This window comes from Equus przewalskii, chromosome 1 (genome assembly GCF_037783145.1).
Source record: "Equus przewalskii isolate Varuska chromosome 1, EquPr2, whole genome shotgun sequence".
Lineage (NCBI taxonomy): Eukaryota > Metazoa > Chordata > Mammalia > Perissodactyla > Equidae > Equus > Equus przewalskii.
The window spans coordinates 26035942-26053116 of record NC_091831.1 but is presented as its reverse complement, the minus strand read 5'-3'; the positions used below and the strand labels follow the sequence as shown (position 1 = coordinate 26053116).

At 41.2% G+C, this 17175-nt stretch overlaps 1 protein-coding gene across 1 annotated transcript in view; it reads left to right on the top strand.

Moving 5' to 3' along the window:
* Positions 1 to 803: 803 nt before the first annotated feature.
* The window catches only part of CFAP58 (cilia and flagella associated protein 58), a 96644-nt gene continuing 80272 nt past the window's right edge, over positions 804 to 17175 (top strand). Inside the window, exons 1-7 of the mRNA XM_008518341.2 lie at positions 804 to 1017; positions 6210 to 6491; positions 8546 to 8694; positions 11482 to 11638; positions 12534 to 12728; positions 14798 to 14935; positions 16876 to 17035. Coding sequence (XP_008516563.2) covers positions 1009 to 1017; positions 6210 to 6491; positions 8546 to 8694; positions 11482 to 11638; positions 12534 to 12728; positions 14798 to 14935; positions 16876 to 17035 — 1090 coding nt within the window. The 5' untranslated portion in view covers positions 804 to 1008. The remainder of the gene's footprint in view (positions 1018 to 6209; positions 6492 to 8545; positions 8695 to 11481; positions 11639 to 12533; positions 12729 to 14797; positions 14936 to 16875; positions 17036 to 17175) is intronic.

Below are 17175 nucleotides of genomic sequence, written 5' to 3'. Positions count from 1 at the left end.
AAGTCCAATGTCATTATTAAACATTAAAAACATGCACTAATAAAAATGCTATGCATTTTTGAAAAATATATCTCCAAGCACAGTAGCCTGAATGACTACAGGGCTGAGGATGAGTGGAAGGAGTAGGGATGGGGGTAAAGGGGAAAAAATAAAACAAGAGAGGGATCTTGTACCTTTCACGAACCAAGGAATTTAATGACTTCAAGCCGTTGCACCCGAAGTCTAAAGGAGGGCGAGAGGGGAAGAAGAAAGGGTCGAGAGAGGATCCCCAGATGCTAGGCGGATATTCCACGATGTGGCTCCACATACATTTTTCCAGGGTGCCTCGAGCTCTGCACCCTATTTTTCTCACCACTAGTGACTAAACTCTTGGAAGGCAGGGTTTGTGTTTTCCCTACCTTCCTTTCCCCTCCGTGTCTTGCACACAGTAGCTGCTTCATGAGGGTTGGACTCGAACTGAGATTTTTCTCGATCCTGTGACCGAGTCACTTTGTCACAGAGGGCTGAGGGTGGCTGCCGGTCCTTCCCTCATCCAGAGCCCTCTGATGCACATTTCCTTCTAAGCTTTAGTCCTCGGCTCTCCACTGCTGGATCCCAGCTCTCCCCTACTGCGCTCTCTCTCTCGGTTGCTCTTCCCATTTGCTCCATTTTCTTGGGTGTTTCCAGCTTTTATGCACACCTTGGACTCCCCTCCTCCTCTCAGAGGCACCGCCCCCTTATTTCCTTGGTCCTGCCCCATTTACGGTAATTTGCATAAGTCTCTGAGGAACCTCGCCCAGGTGCTGGCTCCTCCCCTTTCGAGCGTCCGCAGGCGCTCCTACAGGGCGTGGCGGTTGCCAGGCGACCGAAGGACGCGCCGAGCGCCGGATTTCGGCCCCCGGCGGGGGATAGAAATAACGTGGCGCCGTTTTAGACGCTGCGGGGAGTGCACGGCCCCTCCCTCACTCTCCGGCCCAGTTTCAGCGATCTCCACAGAAGCCTCTGAGGCCACCCCCAGAGAACGTCAGGATGGCCGAGGTCAGGAGTCAGCTCTCTCTACCCCTCTCGCCTCTCGCTGGACCCCTACCCATCGTCCCTCTTCTACTGTCGACTTATCCCGTCACATCCACTGATTCCGAATATTCCCCCAGTCGACATCCTGTCCCCACCGGCAGCCTCACTCTTTCCACCCTGTCCCAGTTGGCTCTGGCTCCGTTACCTCCTGTACCCTCCTTCAATTGGGTGGACACCCCCACCCCTACCCTATTTAATTGGCGCTGTGCTAAGCATGGTAGGAAATTCATGAGTTCCCAAACTCACGCATGACAGGCACCCACCCCTAGATTCTGAGCCATAAGGTGATACTACAAGAGAGATACAGAAATATTGATGCCTCACTGACCGGGGAGACCTGGAAGAAGGCTTCATACATTCCCACTGTGACCCCTATTCATTGACCCTTGTCCACCTGTCACAGTACGATTCCCTGCTGTGACAGAGGATCTTCATTAAGCTCTTCAGCCTGTCACCAATGCTCTGTGTTGTTATTGACCATTGTGTTAATATCTTGTAGGCTTCCTTCACTCCCCCAATTTGTAGTACACCCCACCTTCAGCCTCACTGATGAAGGGTCATTTCTGCAGCCCTTTAATGACCCCTTATGTGCTCATTAGCACCCTCACCGTCCTCATCTACCATGTCCTGACACAAATCCTTCATCACCTCATCAGAGCCCTCCACCATCTCCCCCATCACATGGTCAGTCCCAGCCAGGATCAGCTACATAATTTGCAGGACTCAATGAAAAATGAAAATGCAGAACCCCTTGTTAAACAATTATTAAGAATTTCAAGATGAGACAGCAGAACATTAAACCAAGGGTGGGTCCTGTCTGAGCAAGGGTCCCTGTGCAACTGCATAGGTTACATGCCCATGAAGCCAGCCCTGGTCCCAGCTTCTCTCAACCACCATATGCCCCCACCCCTATTCCAGTTGCTTCACTTGTCTCCTCTACACCATTCGCATCCTTTCATCATTCCATCTCCTCCATGTCTAGTCTCCCTTTATAAACTCCATCTTCCTGTGGTCAACAGCTGCCTCCTTTTCTTATCATACATCCCTTTCATACCCTCCATCTTCCTCACTCCATGGGCTCCATCACTGTCATCTCTCTCTTACATCCATACTACTGTGGCCACATTGCTTATCCCCATTACTCACACTCATTCCTATCTCTTTTTTTCCCATTTCCTTCTCCTGTTTCTTCTAGTTCTCCTTTATTTTTTCGTTTATTTTCTTTTGAGTATTTCCTCCTTTTCTCCCCCATTAGTCATCGTGGTTTATTTCATTCTTCTTCATTCTCCATACATAAGCCCCAGATACCAATACTATGAACTAATTGTTTCCCAGTCTCTCTTTTCTTTCATGATCTGCTCTCATTTCTTCTTTTCTTGTAATTTTCTTCTAACTTGACCTCAGCCAGGTTTTCCTCACCCCTGCTTTCACAAGTCTCCATTTCCACTCTGGCCTCATTTTTCACTGCAGCTTTCTTTTCCTTTTTCCTTTCTTTCTCCTCACTAATTGGTATTCCCAGCACCTAGAACAGTGCCTGGCAGATAGTAAACACTCAATAGATAGGTGTTGAATGAAGGAGCATCACAGTTACTCTCTGATCAGTTCATGTTGAAATCGTGCTTCTGAAATAGATACCATTATTTGCTATAACGGTACAGATACCAATTGGTTATTGGTCACAGCTAAGAGAGTATTTTTGCTTTGCTTTTAATAGTAGTGTGTATATATGTATACATATATATATATATATATAATATTTTTTTTCCTGAGGAAGATTAGCTCTGAGCTAACATCCACTGCCAGTCCTCCTCTTTTTGCTGAGGAAGATTGGCCCTGAGCTAACATCTGTGCCCATCTTCCTTCATTATATATGTGGGATGCCTGCCACAGCATGGCTTACCAAGGTGTGCGTAGGTCTGCGCCCGGGATCCGAAGCGGAGTGTGTGAACTTAACTGCTGCGCCACTCGGCTGGCCCCAATAGTAGTATATTTTAAAATAACAATATGAACAAATTTCTTTTGTTCACAAAAGTTTCTTTAAAACTTTCTTTCTTTGATATTTTTCCATTCCTGTGCTAAGCGCCAGGTGAACAGGGAAAACCTGGTCTGCCAACACATCATGAGGCTGGTGATCCAGTGTTGACGTTAATACCGTTTACAGGGATAGAGCTGAGAATATTGCCCTGATAAACTTTTGTGTGCGCTCATGTTTACATCAACGAGGGGAAAGCACAGAGCAGCAGCAGCTCCATATTTCCTTAATGTGATTTTTCCTTCTTTGTGGAATTGCTATATTGTGGTCTTTGCAATAGTCTGCTTTTAGTCAGGAAGAAAGCCTCTGTTGAGTTCAACATTGGTACTAATGTTGTTATATGAAATGTTGCCGATATTCTTGTGACTCCACATCTGTTTTAAAATGTGGACTCTGTTCTGCTTGCATGTCATCTTCAGAAATTTAATCAATAATACAAATGTTTTTGAAAACCAAAAATATGTGGACTTTCTCCATATTGAGCAAGACAGGTTTGTCAAAGAAGAAGGTAAACTTGCCCAAAATCTTCAGGGTGAATTTGAATTTCACTTTATTATGGGATTAGAGATTCTCTCAGTTGATTTCTTTGATTAGCAAGACAGTTTTGATGCCAAAGCCCTTTTTAGTGTAGAATATCAAAGCATAATGTTGAAAACATAAATAAGACCTTGTCATTTCTTTGCTCCAAAGTCTTGAGTGATTCCCTGAGGTCTACAGAAGAATTCACTCCATATTCCTTAGAATGCCATTCACTGCCTCCAGTCTGTCCCTAACTCCCTGGCTAGTCTTCTCCGTCCTTTTCCTTATCATACCACTTGTACTTTAGTCAACTTGAGCTTCTTAACCAGTCTCAAATCCTGCATACTTGCTTGGCCCTGAACCTTTGCTAGGAATGCCCTTTCTCATCATATCCACCTGTGAATTTTCCACTCTCCCTTCTGGGCCTGCTCAATTGCCATTTCCTTTATGAAATTTGCTTTAATTCTTGCTGCTGGGAGCAATTGCATCTTCCTGTTGGTGCTTGTAGAACTTTGAATCCATTTTATGGCAGGTATCAAATTCTATACTTCCATTATCTGCATACATACCCCATCAGATATTAATGTATATCTTTCCTATGGGAGGGCTGCTTATTCCTTACCATGATATCTCCCACAAGCTCCATCATTCCGACTTACATATAGCAGATGTTCAATCAAAATGTGCTGAATAAATATATTAACCATAGCCATCCTATTTTATTATTGTGCTGTATCTAACAAGAAGTAGGCATGTTAGTTTGCTGGGGATCCCTAACATAGTGCCACAAACTGGGTGTCTTAAAACAGCAGAAATTTATTGTCTCATAGTTCTGGAGGCTAGAAGTCTGAAATCAAGGTGTTGGAAGGGCTATGCTCCCTCTGAGACTCTGAGTAAAATCCTTCCTTGCCTCTTCCAAGCTTCTGATGGTAGTAACCAGTCCCTAGCTTTCCTTGGCTTGCAGCTGCATCAGTCTAATCTCTGCCTCCATCTTCATATGGTGTTTTCCTGTATGTGTATCTATCTGTGTCCAAATCTCCCCACTCTTTTAAACTGAGATATAATTGGCATGTAACGTTGTATTAGTTTTAGGTATACACTGTAATGATTTGATGTATGTATATATTGCAAAGTGATTACCACAATAAGCTTAGTTAACATCATCACCACACAGTTACAATTTTTTCCTCCTTATTATGAGAATACTAGTCATTTCAGATTAGGGCCTACCCTACTCCAATTTAACTAATTAAATACGTGTAGGGGAGGAAGACGTTTCCTCTATCCAGTCTAGGTCCTTCTGGCTGGGCTACGAATTAAATTCACATGAGACAGAATAACAGGAGAAAATCAAACAAAGCTTTATAACATGTATACATGGGAGACACTCAGGAAACTGAGCAACTTGCCAAAATGGCAGAGGCTCTCATCTTAAATGCCATCCTCAGCTCAACGCAAAGGAGGATGTTGAGGATGAGGGGAGTCAGTTATGGGAGGTTACCAGAAAAGCACAGTAAACAAGAGTAAGGTTATTATGCAGATTTAAGTCCTTGCCTTCTGCATTGATAAGAGTTTCTAGAGATAAGGTCATCCCCTCTTCTTCCTGGTATGGAGAGGGAGATACCTTTACAGATGGAGATTTCCCTTACAAATGTAAATGTCTCACAAAGGGTTAAATTCTACTTTTCAGAGCTTCTCCAATGTCTGCAGTTTTTAAAAGTAACCAGCCTAAAATAATCCTCGTGCCAAAGAGACACATTTTGAGGTGGCCAGTTCCAATCCCCCACAAATGCAATGACTCTGTTTCCAAATAAGATCACATTCAGAGGGACCTGGGGTTAGGACTTTCTGGGGGACACAATTCAAACTATAACACTAGGGAAATAAGAATTCTTATATAACTAACTTCTGGGTTCTCATCTAAGTCATAAGCAGTCTTGCTTGAATTACATCTATTTGTCTGGGCTTATGTTTTTAAATAATTTGTTGCCCAGCAAATCATGGAAAGCAAGTGTGGAAAAGGCCCACGAACCTGGCACAGAGGGCATTTCAGTATATTTTTGGAGATGACCTAATCTAATTTTTTTAAGGCATAAAAATTATGGAATATCTTTTAGGAGAATATGCCATATTTCACATGGGTTTTACTGCATGTGTGATTTCATGGTATCTATACCAAGATCTCCTTATGTCTGACCTCAACGAGCGATGGCTTCTCTCTGCAGTCCTGGGGGCAGTAAGAAGCATGATGAAGTGACAAGAGATGAGGGCTTAGAATAATCGTAACAGCTATCAAAACTTATTGAGCACCTACTGTTTGCCAGGCACTTGGCTAAGTGTTTAACGTGAATTAGCCCATTTAATCTAATCCTTAACACCATGTGGTAGGAAATATTATTAGTCTAATGCATATGTATACATATATATACATGCATCAGGGGATGAACAAGGAGCCTTCCATCATATAGTCTTAAGTTTTCTGCTTGTCAGTGGCTTTTATTTTGCTTGTATGAAGGTCTTTTATTCATGGATAATAACAGCGACTCCTGAATTGTGATGGTGTACATATTGCAATGCTCGTTCCCATCCTTGCTCTTCTGTACAGGAAAAGAGTGAAAAACTAGTGATGGAAGAAACTGCATTTGAAGAAATGGAAAGGGATTTTCAGGAGGTTCTCAATGAACTTTCAGGAGACAAAAGTCTGGAGAAATTTAGGGTTGAATATGAAAAGCTTCATGCTGTCATGAAAAAGTCTTATGACAATGAAAAGCGTCTGATGGCCAAATGCAGAGAGTTAAATGCGGAGATTGTCGTTAATTCTGCGAAGGTTGCCACTGCCCTGAAGCTCTCTCAAGATGACCAGACCACCATTGCCTCCCTAAAGAAGGTCAGTGATTTATAGAAATGGAACCAATGCCCAGCTGCCATAAATGCTTCCTATATTTAAAATGTCATTCTTTCATTCCCTGGGCAGCTCTGGGCTGTAGTACAACAGTTATTAAGTAAAAATTTACATGATTTATATATTCATTAAGCCTAGGGAATAGTGTTCATTTTCAAGGAAAATAATTAGCCTGGGTGAATTTCACTATGCGGAAAATGATGTAGAACCTCACTGGCTTGGTTTCTAAGAAATACTGGCTTAGTAAAAAGAATTAGAGATAAGGAAGTGCGATATTAGGAATCTCAATATGTCTTGTTTGATGCAAGATGAGTAGTTAAATATCTCATGAGCATAGCTCATTAAAGATATTTTCATATTTCTACTTTTCCTATTGTTTTAGGAGGGATTGCCTTGAGAATTCCTAGATAGTAATTTTCAGGTTCTTTCTTCTTATCACTCCTTTCCTTGCGCTTTGATTGTCCCAGTTCCTCATAATGGGAGAACAGGGATTCAGTCTAGGGGGCCATATTGGGGAAGAATGGCTTTGTTTTATACTTTTATTTTCTCATTCTCAAGAGTGTTGCATTATTTTGAAGGTAAAACATAAATGTCCCTTGTAGATTGCAGTGTGATAAGAAGTTGACATTTTAATTTATAATTAAAAGCCTAGTGATGAGAAATAATTTACAAAATTTTGAGATAATTCCCTTGATATCATGCAATTAAACATACCCCAATTCAAATGAATTTTCAAGACCAGTGCAAAATATGATTTATCTGTTTTCTTAGAAGCGACTTTTTTTTTTAGTGTCCTTTTCTGTTGTCATTTTATTCTTCTCCTTGTTGAAAAACCAATATAAGGAGGCTTTAGTTCATTTTATGATGAGAAAAAATAAGCACTTTTTATTGTAAGTTAAAAAAACTGGAAATGGAAGTCATGAGTTGATGAAAATCTAATTGGTAAAGTTGATTTGGACAAAACTTTGTATAATCATATTTTCATTTAAATACCCTTCATTTATTTTGCTGAAAATAGTACACAGGCTCGCTACAGAAAAACATATCCCATAGCCTGACATTTTGTTTTGAATCACTAAATTATGTGATGTAGTTACCCAAGAGTAATGTAATAGCATGAATTTATTTAATTAAATACTCTCTTTCACTCATTTTATTCCTTGTCAACATAAAAGCAGAATATTTTCACTTGAAGCTTATAGGTTCTTACCTGTATAAGTGACCCACATTCCATTTAATGAAACTTTGCAAGAAAATTCAGTGGCAGGGTGAAACCCAAGGCTGTTGTAACATTTGCTGTGCTTTGTTGGTTTACTTGAATGGCTGTAATTCACTTTTAAGTATTTATGTTAATATTCTACCTTGCATTTCATAATAGTAAGGAAGCCAAGGCTGCTGTGGATTGTTTTCCCCCATAAGCATTTGATGAGAATGCCTGGGCTTGGGTTTCTGGAGATGGGAATGACCAAGGCTGTTGTGTGCAATTAGGTAACAGTGAAGACCACCTTGCTATGGATTGTTCTAAAGCTCACATTGCCATCCAGGAGCTCACATGGGACCTGAGGACAAAATGTAGTTTTTAATTGGAATCTATCAAGAATTTCAAACTTACGGCTTGGATCCAAGACCATTCCTTATGTGATAAAGCTTATTTTTTTTTCTATAAAATATCTGGACTTGGAAAGCACATAAGCTCTCATTTTTAATTTTGTAAACCTATCTTAACATCTTTATTAGAAACAATCCCACTAGTTATGGCAGCCCTTGCTGTATGTGAGCCTTATAGCCACACTCACCTACACAAGAAAAAATATCCTTTGCTGGTACCCCTCCTTAAAACTGTTGTTCAGTATTGACTGGCTCTTGTTGAACAAGTCAACAAGTCAATATAAATTTAATGCGTAATGTATAACATATAATCTTTTTTTACTCATAAACGACTACTCCACTGTAGTTGTTTTATTATTCTATTTACGCAGTTTATCTTGCATCTGGAGCCTAGTTTGGTTTTTCTCACTAATATCCCGTGGCCCATCTAGGAAATCGAAAAGGCCTGGAAGATGGTGGACTCAGCCTATGATAAAGAGCAGAAGGCAAAGGAGACGATTCTTGCCCTGAAAGAGGAGATAGTGAACCTCACCAGACTAGTTGAGCAAGGGTCTGGACTGTCAATGGACCATGACAGCAAGTAGGTCATAGCCTTCATGATGTGTGCTGAATTTGTTTTTGCAGAGGCTTCCTTCTTGAACAGACAGCCTTGGGCTTGCCAGTGTCACTTGGAACGTTCTTCATGATACCAGACTCTCCTTCTTTGGAGGTTGTTTTCTGTATATTGCTATTTTTTCTTTTTAATGCTCCTTTTCTTCTTACCCAAGAACTCCTAATTTGTAGTTATGTTAAACTTCTGGCTCTATAAGAGTGAGTGCTACAGTTTGAAGACGAGTGAAGCTTTTAGGTTTATTCCTCTCAGACTTGTGTGGACTGGAACTGGCTGCCTTTCTGCTCAGATTTCCAGGTCCTCCCATACCACCCTCCTCCACCCCATGATTAATCGCATCACCATCCTTCCTACTTCTCAGGTTCTAGGCCAGAACACAGAGCCACTCTTCACCCCTGCCACTCCTTTATCCCTTATAGCTTCACCTTGTTGCTTCAGTCTTCTAAACATCACTTTGGTCTTTTCCTCCTCCCTATCACCAGTGCTAATGCCTTGCTTCGGGCCCCTGTTCTCTGCTGGATTTGGCAGTAGACTCCTAACTGTTCTCCCTGCCTTCAAGGAGACAGCTCCCCTCATTACCATCTTTCACATACCAGATTTATGCTTCTGAAACATGTACCTACATGCTTCCATCTCCAGCATAAACACCTTCAATAGTTACCCATTCCCAAAGGATAAATCCCAATGTCTAGAACATGTCTTTCCGAGCCCTTCTTAGATCTGCCCCAGCCAGGCGTGCTAGCCTCACGTCCAGCAAAGCCATGCTTACTCATGCTTCTGTACTTTTGAACATGCTATTTTCTAAGCCAGGAATGTGTTTCTTTCCTTTCTCCATGCAGTAAACAACTCTGTATCCTTCAAGACTCATCTCAAATACCATCTTAAGTTTATCACCATCAGTGTCTCTGTTCTAACCCCCTCCCCACCCTCAGACCCAATGACCCAAGCAGAAGAGTCACTGTGTTCTCTGTTTCCATAGGATCCAAGATATACCTGAAGTATGGCACTGACCACATTGTATTGAAGTTATTTGTTGATGTGCTTCTCTGCCCACTAGGCTGTGAACTTCTTGAAGGAAGACACCTTCACCTTCCTTCTAGGAGTCTAGCACTGTGCAGGGCATGCAATTAACTAATGAATCAGGAATGACCATATACTTTCTTAGGCATCCTTAACCAAAGTTAACTGCTGTCTAGGTTTCTTATGCTTTCTAGATGCATTCAGCCAATGGTGATGGATAGTTCTAAGTGCACGTGTTGGGAGAGGGAATAGGAAAAACAAACAGATGTGGTGTTTGTAATAACGGACTCTGTTTTCTTATTTAAAAAGTCAAGCATAATCAGAGCAACTATTGAAGAGCAAAGTGAGGGACCCCATTTGGTTAGAAGGAGTTTTAACGAGACCCGGAACATGAGGAGGAGAACTGAAGAAATAACCAGCCCAGAATTTTATCTTCGACAGCGCACTTAGGCGTAGCTATCTGTCCTCATAGTAACCTTAGAATTCAAGGTTTTGTTTCTGGAAAAGAGTTTGAAAGCAGTTTTGAAGGTTCTTTGTTAAATATTTATGTTAAAATAAATATCGTCAAGTTCCTGTGTCATTCGATGATGGTCAGTGGCAAGGGTCTCAGATGCAAGCTCTCTGCTTTCTCTGCTTTCCAGACTAATTCTGCTGCACAGGTCATATCACACATAATTTTTCTACTTTCAAAACACGAATTCTGCAGAAAGTCATTGCAAATCATATGTAATCGTTTTTGAAATGCAGAAGTAACTGGTTTACAATTCAAATCAGCAAATATTATCATGTACTCTCCAAAAACTGGCATTGTGAGTGATTTTCCAAATTTTGTTCCTGGAAACATTTTATCTGGGTTGCATCCCTTTGGGAGAAACTAATCTCCTCTCTATAGGTGAACGAATAGAACAGTGGCCATCTGTATTATTTGCTTATGTTTATGCTTCATTTTAGACTTTACAGCTGTGATCCTAGCCCACCAGTGGACATATTAAATAATTTCCTAAATTGACTTCTCCTTAGGGTTAATTATCAGAGCTGACAATAGCAACATGGTCTTATTGTGACACATTCACATAACACAGAGGTGTGGAAACTAAGGAGTGAAAACCATCCCCCCAACTCTTCCACCCTAAATTCCACTTTTCAGAGATAACCAGCTACCAGTTTGGTGTCTGTTTTTCTGGACTTCTATAAAAATGTCTACAGGGGCTGGCCTGGTGGCGCAGAGGTTAAGTTCGCATGTTTTGCTTCTCGGTGGCCCGGGGTTCGCTGGTTCGGATCCTGGGTGTAGACATGGCACCGCTTGGCATGCCAAGCAGTGGTAGGCGTCCCATGTATAAAGTAGAGGAAGATGGGCATGGATGTTAGCTCAGGGCCAGTCTTCCTCAGCAAAAAGAGGAGGACTGGCAGTAGTTAGCGCAGGGCTAATCTTCCTCAAAAAAAAAAAAAGTCTATAAAACGCGTGCACATACACACACACACACACACATACATGGACACTGTAATTTCTTAAAAATAAGAGAAGGGATCCTATTATACATATTATTATTGAAATGTCTTTTTCCGTTAACTCACAAACAGCTCCCACGTCAGGGCACAAAGATCTTTCTCTTTTACACCTGAGTAGTGTTAATCCTTGCCCTGAAGTCTTTCCCCTGAATGTGAGCTCAAGGGATGATAAGAAGGATTCTTGAGCAGATGGCCGTGTAGTCAGACTCCTGTGTTCTTCTTTTTTAGTATCCGAGATTTGCTGAAGTTCAAAGAAGAAGTGACAAAGGAGCGAGACCAGCTTTTGTCAGAAGTGGTGAAATTACGGGAGTCCTTGGCTCAGAACACGGAACAGCAGCAGGAGATGGAGCGAGCCAGAGAAAAGGCAGAGCAGACCATCAGCCAGGTTTGCTCTACGTGGAGAGGAAGAAGGAACATCACCTCCCAGCAGGACATTTTGTCCTTCCCCAGGCTGCCTTCCCATCTTGTTCCTCTCTCAGATTTACCCCCTGGTGCCCAAATGAAGCATCCACTGTTCAGCTTGTTTCTCTGGCTTATTCTTGCAAGAGCAGTTTACTTCTTGAGTCATTCTTTGTGATATTCTCTGTCTGAGAAGTCACTAAGGCAGGGCACTGTGTACAACTGTAGCCCAAGAAGGTGTCCCCCGTGAAGGCCAAGCTGCCCTGCATCTGGGGATGGTGGACATAGTTCCCCGGGCCCTTCTCCTTTGTCAGGAAGCCATCTAGCTGAACTCTTCTGAACACTTTTATATAAAGCCAGAAGTCAAATAGACAATACACAAGGGCAGTCTCCAGGAGAGAAACATGAGACTGCTTTGAACATGAGCTAAGAGAAGGACCCTTCATAGCATTTAAACATCATGGTAAAATGATGGTGCTTTGTTTAGCAATAACCAGGACTCATGTAAAACACAGTTTCAGGTTAGGGTAGCTGGCTCCGTTTAATTTAGTTTCTATTGATGGAGAATTGGATGAGTTCTTTCCATGTTTAATTCCCTAGAATTCTGGGCTTCCATATTTAATTAGATTTTTTACTATTCTTTGTGGATTTGTTCCCACCATCAAGGTGGACGTTTGGTGTCACGGCTCTGAAAAACAATACAGAATATTCTTGAAAAGTTTGACCAGTGGGGTCCAAAGATGACTGTCCTCCAGGGAAAATGCTACTACAAAGTGACTGCCCTGAAAATGAAAGATGCCAGAGAGGGAGAAGCTCGGCTGGGTCAGACCTGTCCTGGCGGGGCTTCATCTCTTTCCTCCCTGTCCTTTCTGTGCCTGTAGTTCCAACAAGAAATCCAGCAACGTCAGAATGAGGCTTCACGGGAGTCCCGGAAGAAGGAAAAATTAGAGAAAGAGCTCAGGCAGATTCAGACAGACATGGACAGCAGGCAGACGGAAATCAGGGCCCTGCAGCAGTACGTGCAGAAGAGCAAGGAGGAGCTTCAGAGGCTGGAGCAGCAGCTGAAGGAGCAGAAGGTGTGCTGGCTGGGGGCTGCCTTGTGGGTCCTCACAAATACAAGAATGGTGCCTTTGTTCACAGCCCATTAGAGCATTTTGAATTTTCTTTGGAAAGCAGCAAACTTCCTTTACTATGGGGGTTGGTAACAAACATAACACTCAGCACTGCATTTGGGTTTCGAATGGCTTTTATAGGTTGATATGCCTCCTTTTTTTTCTTTAGCTCCAATGGGTTAATTAATTTCTTTTTAACCTTTTATTGATGTATAATATACACACTGAAAAGTATACATATAGTAATTGTACGGCTTGATGAATTTTCTCCACTTGAACACGTCTTGGTCACCAGCACCCAGCGTAAGAAATAGCACCCCAGAAACCCCCTTGTGCCCCCTCCCCAGTCACTCTCTCCCTCAAAGGTCACCTCAATTCTGAATCAAAACAGAGAGTAGTTTAGCCAGTTTTTGTACATTATAGAAATGAAAGTATGTAGGAGGTACCCTTCGGTGTCTTTTGCTCCATATTCGGTTGGTGAGATTCATTTATGTTGTTGCCACGGAGTTATAGAACTGTGCTGTCTAATATGGTAGCCACTAGCCACATGTGGCTATTTAAAATTAAAAAAAATTAAAAATTCAGTTCCTCGGTTGCACTAGCACTGGCCAGTAGGTCAGTATAGGACAGTGCAGATAGAGAACATTTACATCATCGCAGGAAGTTCTATTGGACAGAGCTCAAAACACCATTCACTGTCATTGCTCTGTAGGATTCCATTATGTGACTATAACATGATTTGTTTTACGGGTTTATTTTTAAGTTTCGAGTTTAGGAAACCATACTCAGTCTTTATACATTGGAAATATGGTACTTTTTAAAAAAAACATTTTCCCTATAATAGTGGTTTAAAGTAACACAATTAGTAATAATTCTAGTCTGTCTTTCCTAATTTCTTAAAGAAGCAATTCATATAATTGAAAAAATTGGTTTCTTGAAAATTTGTTCTCTTAGGAAGTTTCCAAAGAAGTGTCAAGCCATACAGCATTTTTCTACTTAAAAAAAGTAGATATTAGAATGTATTTCTTTGTCAGTTGCTTTATTCATTTAGTATAAAGCCGGAAATCAAATAGATAATACACATGTGCAGTATCCACGAGAAAAGCATGAGACTTATTTGAGCATGAAATTTGAGAGGTTTTTGAACATCATGATAAAACCACAGTGCTTTGTTTAGCAATATCCAGGACTCATGTAAAATGTGATTTCATTTTTAGCAAAGCCAGCTGTATTTTATTTAGTCCCTATTGATGAGCAATTGGATGGATTGTTTCCACCTTTAACTTTTGCTTGAAGGGAAGTTATATTTTGGAGTAACTGACTAAACCATCTTCTCTCTTTTTTTCCTTCAGTCCGTTTGACATCTCTCCATCTCCCTCCATCTTCTCCTAATAGAAATGATCCCCCAAAATATAATCCTCTGTTTTTATAAAACGATGTCTGCTCAGGATGGTCAAGGCAGGGAAGAGGAAAAGCCAACTGACACTGAAGTCAGGCGGACAGAAATCATTCCACTGCTCTTCCCCGGTTTTGACTTAAGTTGGATTAAAAGGGAATTGTCTTTGTGTGGGTGTGAGTGGACAATTCTGTTCGAGAAGCTATAGTAGGCATGTTAATGCAGGATTTGCTTCTGAAGATATGGCTTCCCAGCCCCACAGCTGATAAAACCCGTTTGAATCTCTAGCTCATTTGCAATGATTATGGCAATTGTTGTGTATGCAACGCCTGCCAAATGGCAAACAGGCATTAAAATATTTATCCACCACCTGTGAACGAGACTTCCCAAGGCTCCCAGAAAAAAAGTGATGCTCTCTGTGTTATTCATTAGAAGACATCATTTTCCTCTGCCATTTAACGTTCATTATATCTAAGTGCATGAGTGCTTTCACTGGAGATAAAGAACAATTCTTACCAAGACAATAAAAGTGTGGCTGCTGTGATCGTCCCAGGAGGTTTTTGGGGCCTCCTATGTGAATATGCAGATACTGTAATCAGATTAAAAGGCATTAACCGGCTTGTTCTGCATCTTTCAGATATTGAATGAGAGAGCTGCAAAGGAGCTGGAGCAGTTTCAAATGAGAAATTCTAAACTTCAGCAAGAGAACGAACAACACAGTTTGGTTTGTGAGCAGCTATCCCAGGAAAACCAGCAGAAGGCATTGGAGCTCAAAGTAAACACAAGTGACATATCTGTTCCCTCACACTCCCTCTTTCATCCCCCTTCAATATAGGCCGTTGTGGTTGGAGCCCTTGGTTGGATAACTTGTATGAGCATTGACACATCAGAGGCAGGCACAAGCCTACAGTATTATGCCCAGAAGCAGACAATTGAAAACTTCTATTCTTACTTATCCCAAACCTGATTATTGATCATATGATTATGCAGATGCTTTCCAAAGCAAGCTCAGATGTTCTGCTCTGTAATTTAGCTTTGCAAGTAATCAGTTGCCCAGAGCTAGAAACTATTTACATGAGTGAGTAGCAAAGAAGTTGGGCTATATTTTACTATTTGTATGGAGAAGGTGGAATGGCGGGGGTGGGAGATGGATGGATACTATTATTGGGTATCTGCTTCCAGGATTGTAGAACCATGATTTTCACTTCTGTCCAATGAAAATTCCAAGACAGACCTCCTATTCTTGTCCCTGCCCTCACTGGAGGGTGCTTGCAAATTAAGTCTGGATAACAGTTTTATCCTTGGATACATATTGCATGCCTGCATGCTTAACAGAGCAGCTTCATGCTAACACTTGAGTTCTGAAAAATTCATAAACTCTACTCTGGTTATGTTGGAACACTGGGAATAAAACGAGTGACTGATCAAGAATAATACATAGATTTGAGCAGTGAATTATAACAGTTTTGGTGTCAGGCCTTTTTGAGAATCTGATGAAAGTACACACATGCACACACACACACGTGCAAACACGCTTATTTGAACATCTTGTGACTTGTTTTACCTGCCGTGGAGGTTTTCTGCGATATTTTTGAAGTCTATGACCTGTGGGGCCTGAATTAATAACTATTGAATTAGAACATTGTCGAATTTAAGGGGTCTTAGCTCAACTAACTTGGACCCTACTGGGTCTGAGGCTGAGGAACTTTTAAAGCAGTTGGGAATGGTTTGACTCAAAATCAGTCTTTATAAGAATGCTGTAAGTTGAAGCAGAAATGAAACGACTACCAAAGGCAAAATAACATATTAGTCCCTAAGGTGAAATTAAAGTAAAGTACTTATGCCATTAATTCCCCCCTTAATAACACGAATGGGGCACCTTGAAAGATGGAATATTTTTGTCATCAAGTCCTGAACCTAGGGGATTCTGCTTCTAGCTATAATCTGAGGATAACACGCCCAGCTAAGTGCAGACTCTTCATTGTCAAGAACTGGGTATAACTGCTAACGTTTATTTGCAGAGGAATCACTAGCTGCTTTTACAGTAATGTCTAAGGGCAGCAAAATTTTTAAAAAAATGAATTTAATTTGAATTTAAAAAAATTCATAAAACTTGAAGTTCATAGACAAAAATCTGGTTCTTTACTTTGCTGGAATTATTATTTTGTTCCGATTTACTGCCATGTGGACTTGCCTATTACATTACTGTGTCCACCTCTCTGGATGTACAGTCATAGACTAACCTACTCCGAGGAGGGAGGACCCCAGCTCTAGTGTGTGTAATGGCTCTAAGGTGGCCATGTCGGTCCAAAAGAGTGTTTGAATATTTTATAGTATGCTCGTAACCTTTGGGAGAGATCACCTTGGGTCTATGAAAATTGCGAATCCAATATAGCATTTGTACACAAATGTCACACATTTGTGATACAGACAACTCAGCATTCTTATCTTGATTCAGCAATTCGATGGTACCTTGAGATGTCAGGTTTAATCAGTTCTTTCATTATTTTTAGCTTATATAGCCACGAATTTTATTCAGAGAACAGCATTTTTCAATTTCTCTCAAAACCCAGGCAGTGTGTGTTTAGTCCCAGAGAATGACTTTACACTGACAGAGGAGGGATTTCCTTTTATTGGTTCTGGGTTTACCATCATCCGCTCACTGGCCCTTTATTTACTGAGTGTGCCTGGTTAATTCTCTCTCACTCGTTACAGGCCAAAGAGGAAGAAGTCCATCAGATGCGCCTCGACATCGGGAAGCTCAACAAAATCAGAGAACAAATACATAAGAAATTGCACCAGATTGAGGATCAGAAGGCAGAAGTGGAACAGCACAAGGAAACTCTAAAAAATCAGATCTTGGGGTTAGAGAGAGGTAAGCCAAAACGCACTTTGTGTTTTGTCTTATTAGTTTCTAAACATTTCAACTGTGGCTAATGTCATTTGCCAACTCGGGGCTCCATGTGTACAAACACAAACTGTGTCAAATGAAATCCGGAAAACAACATTCAAACT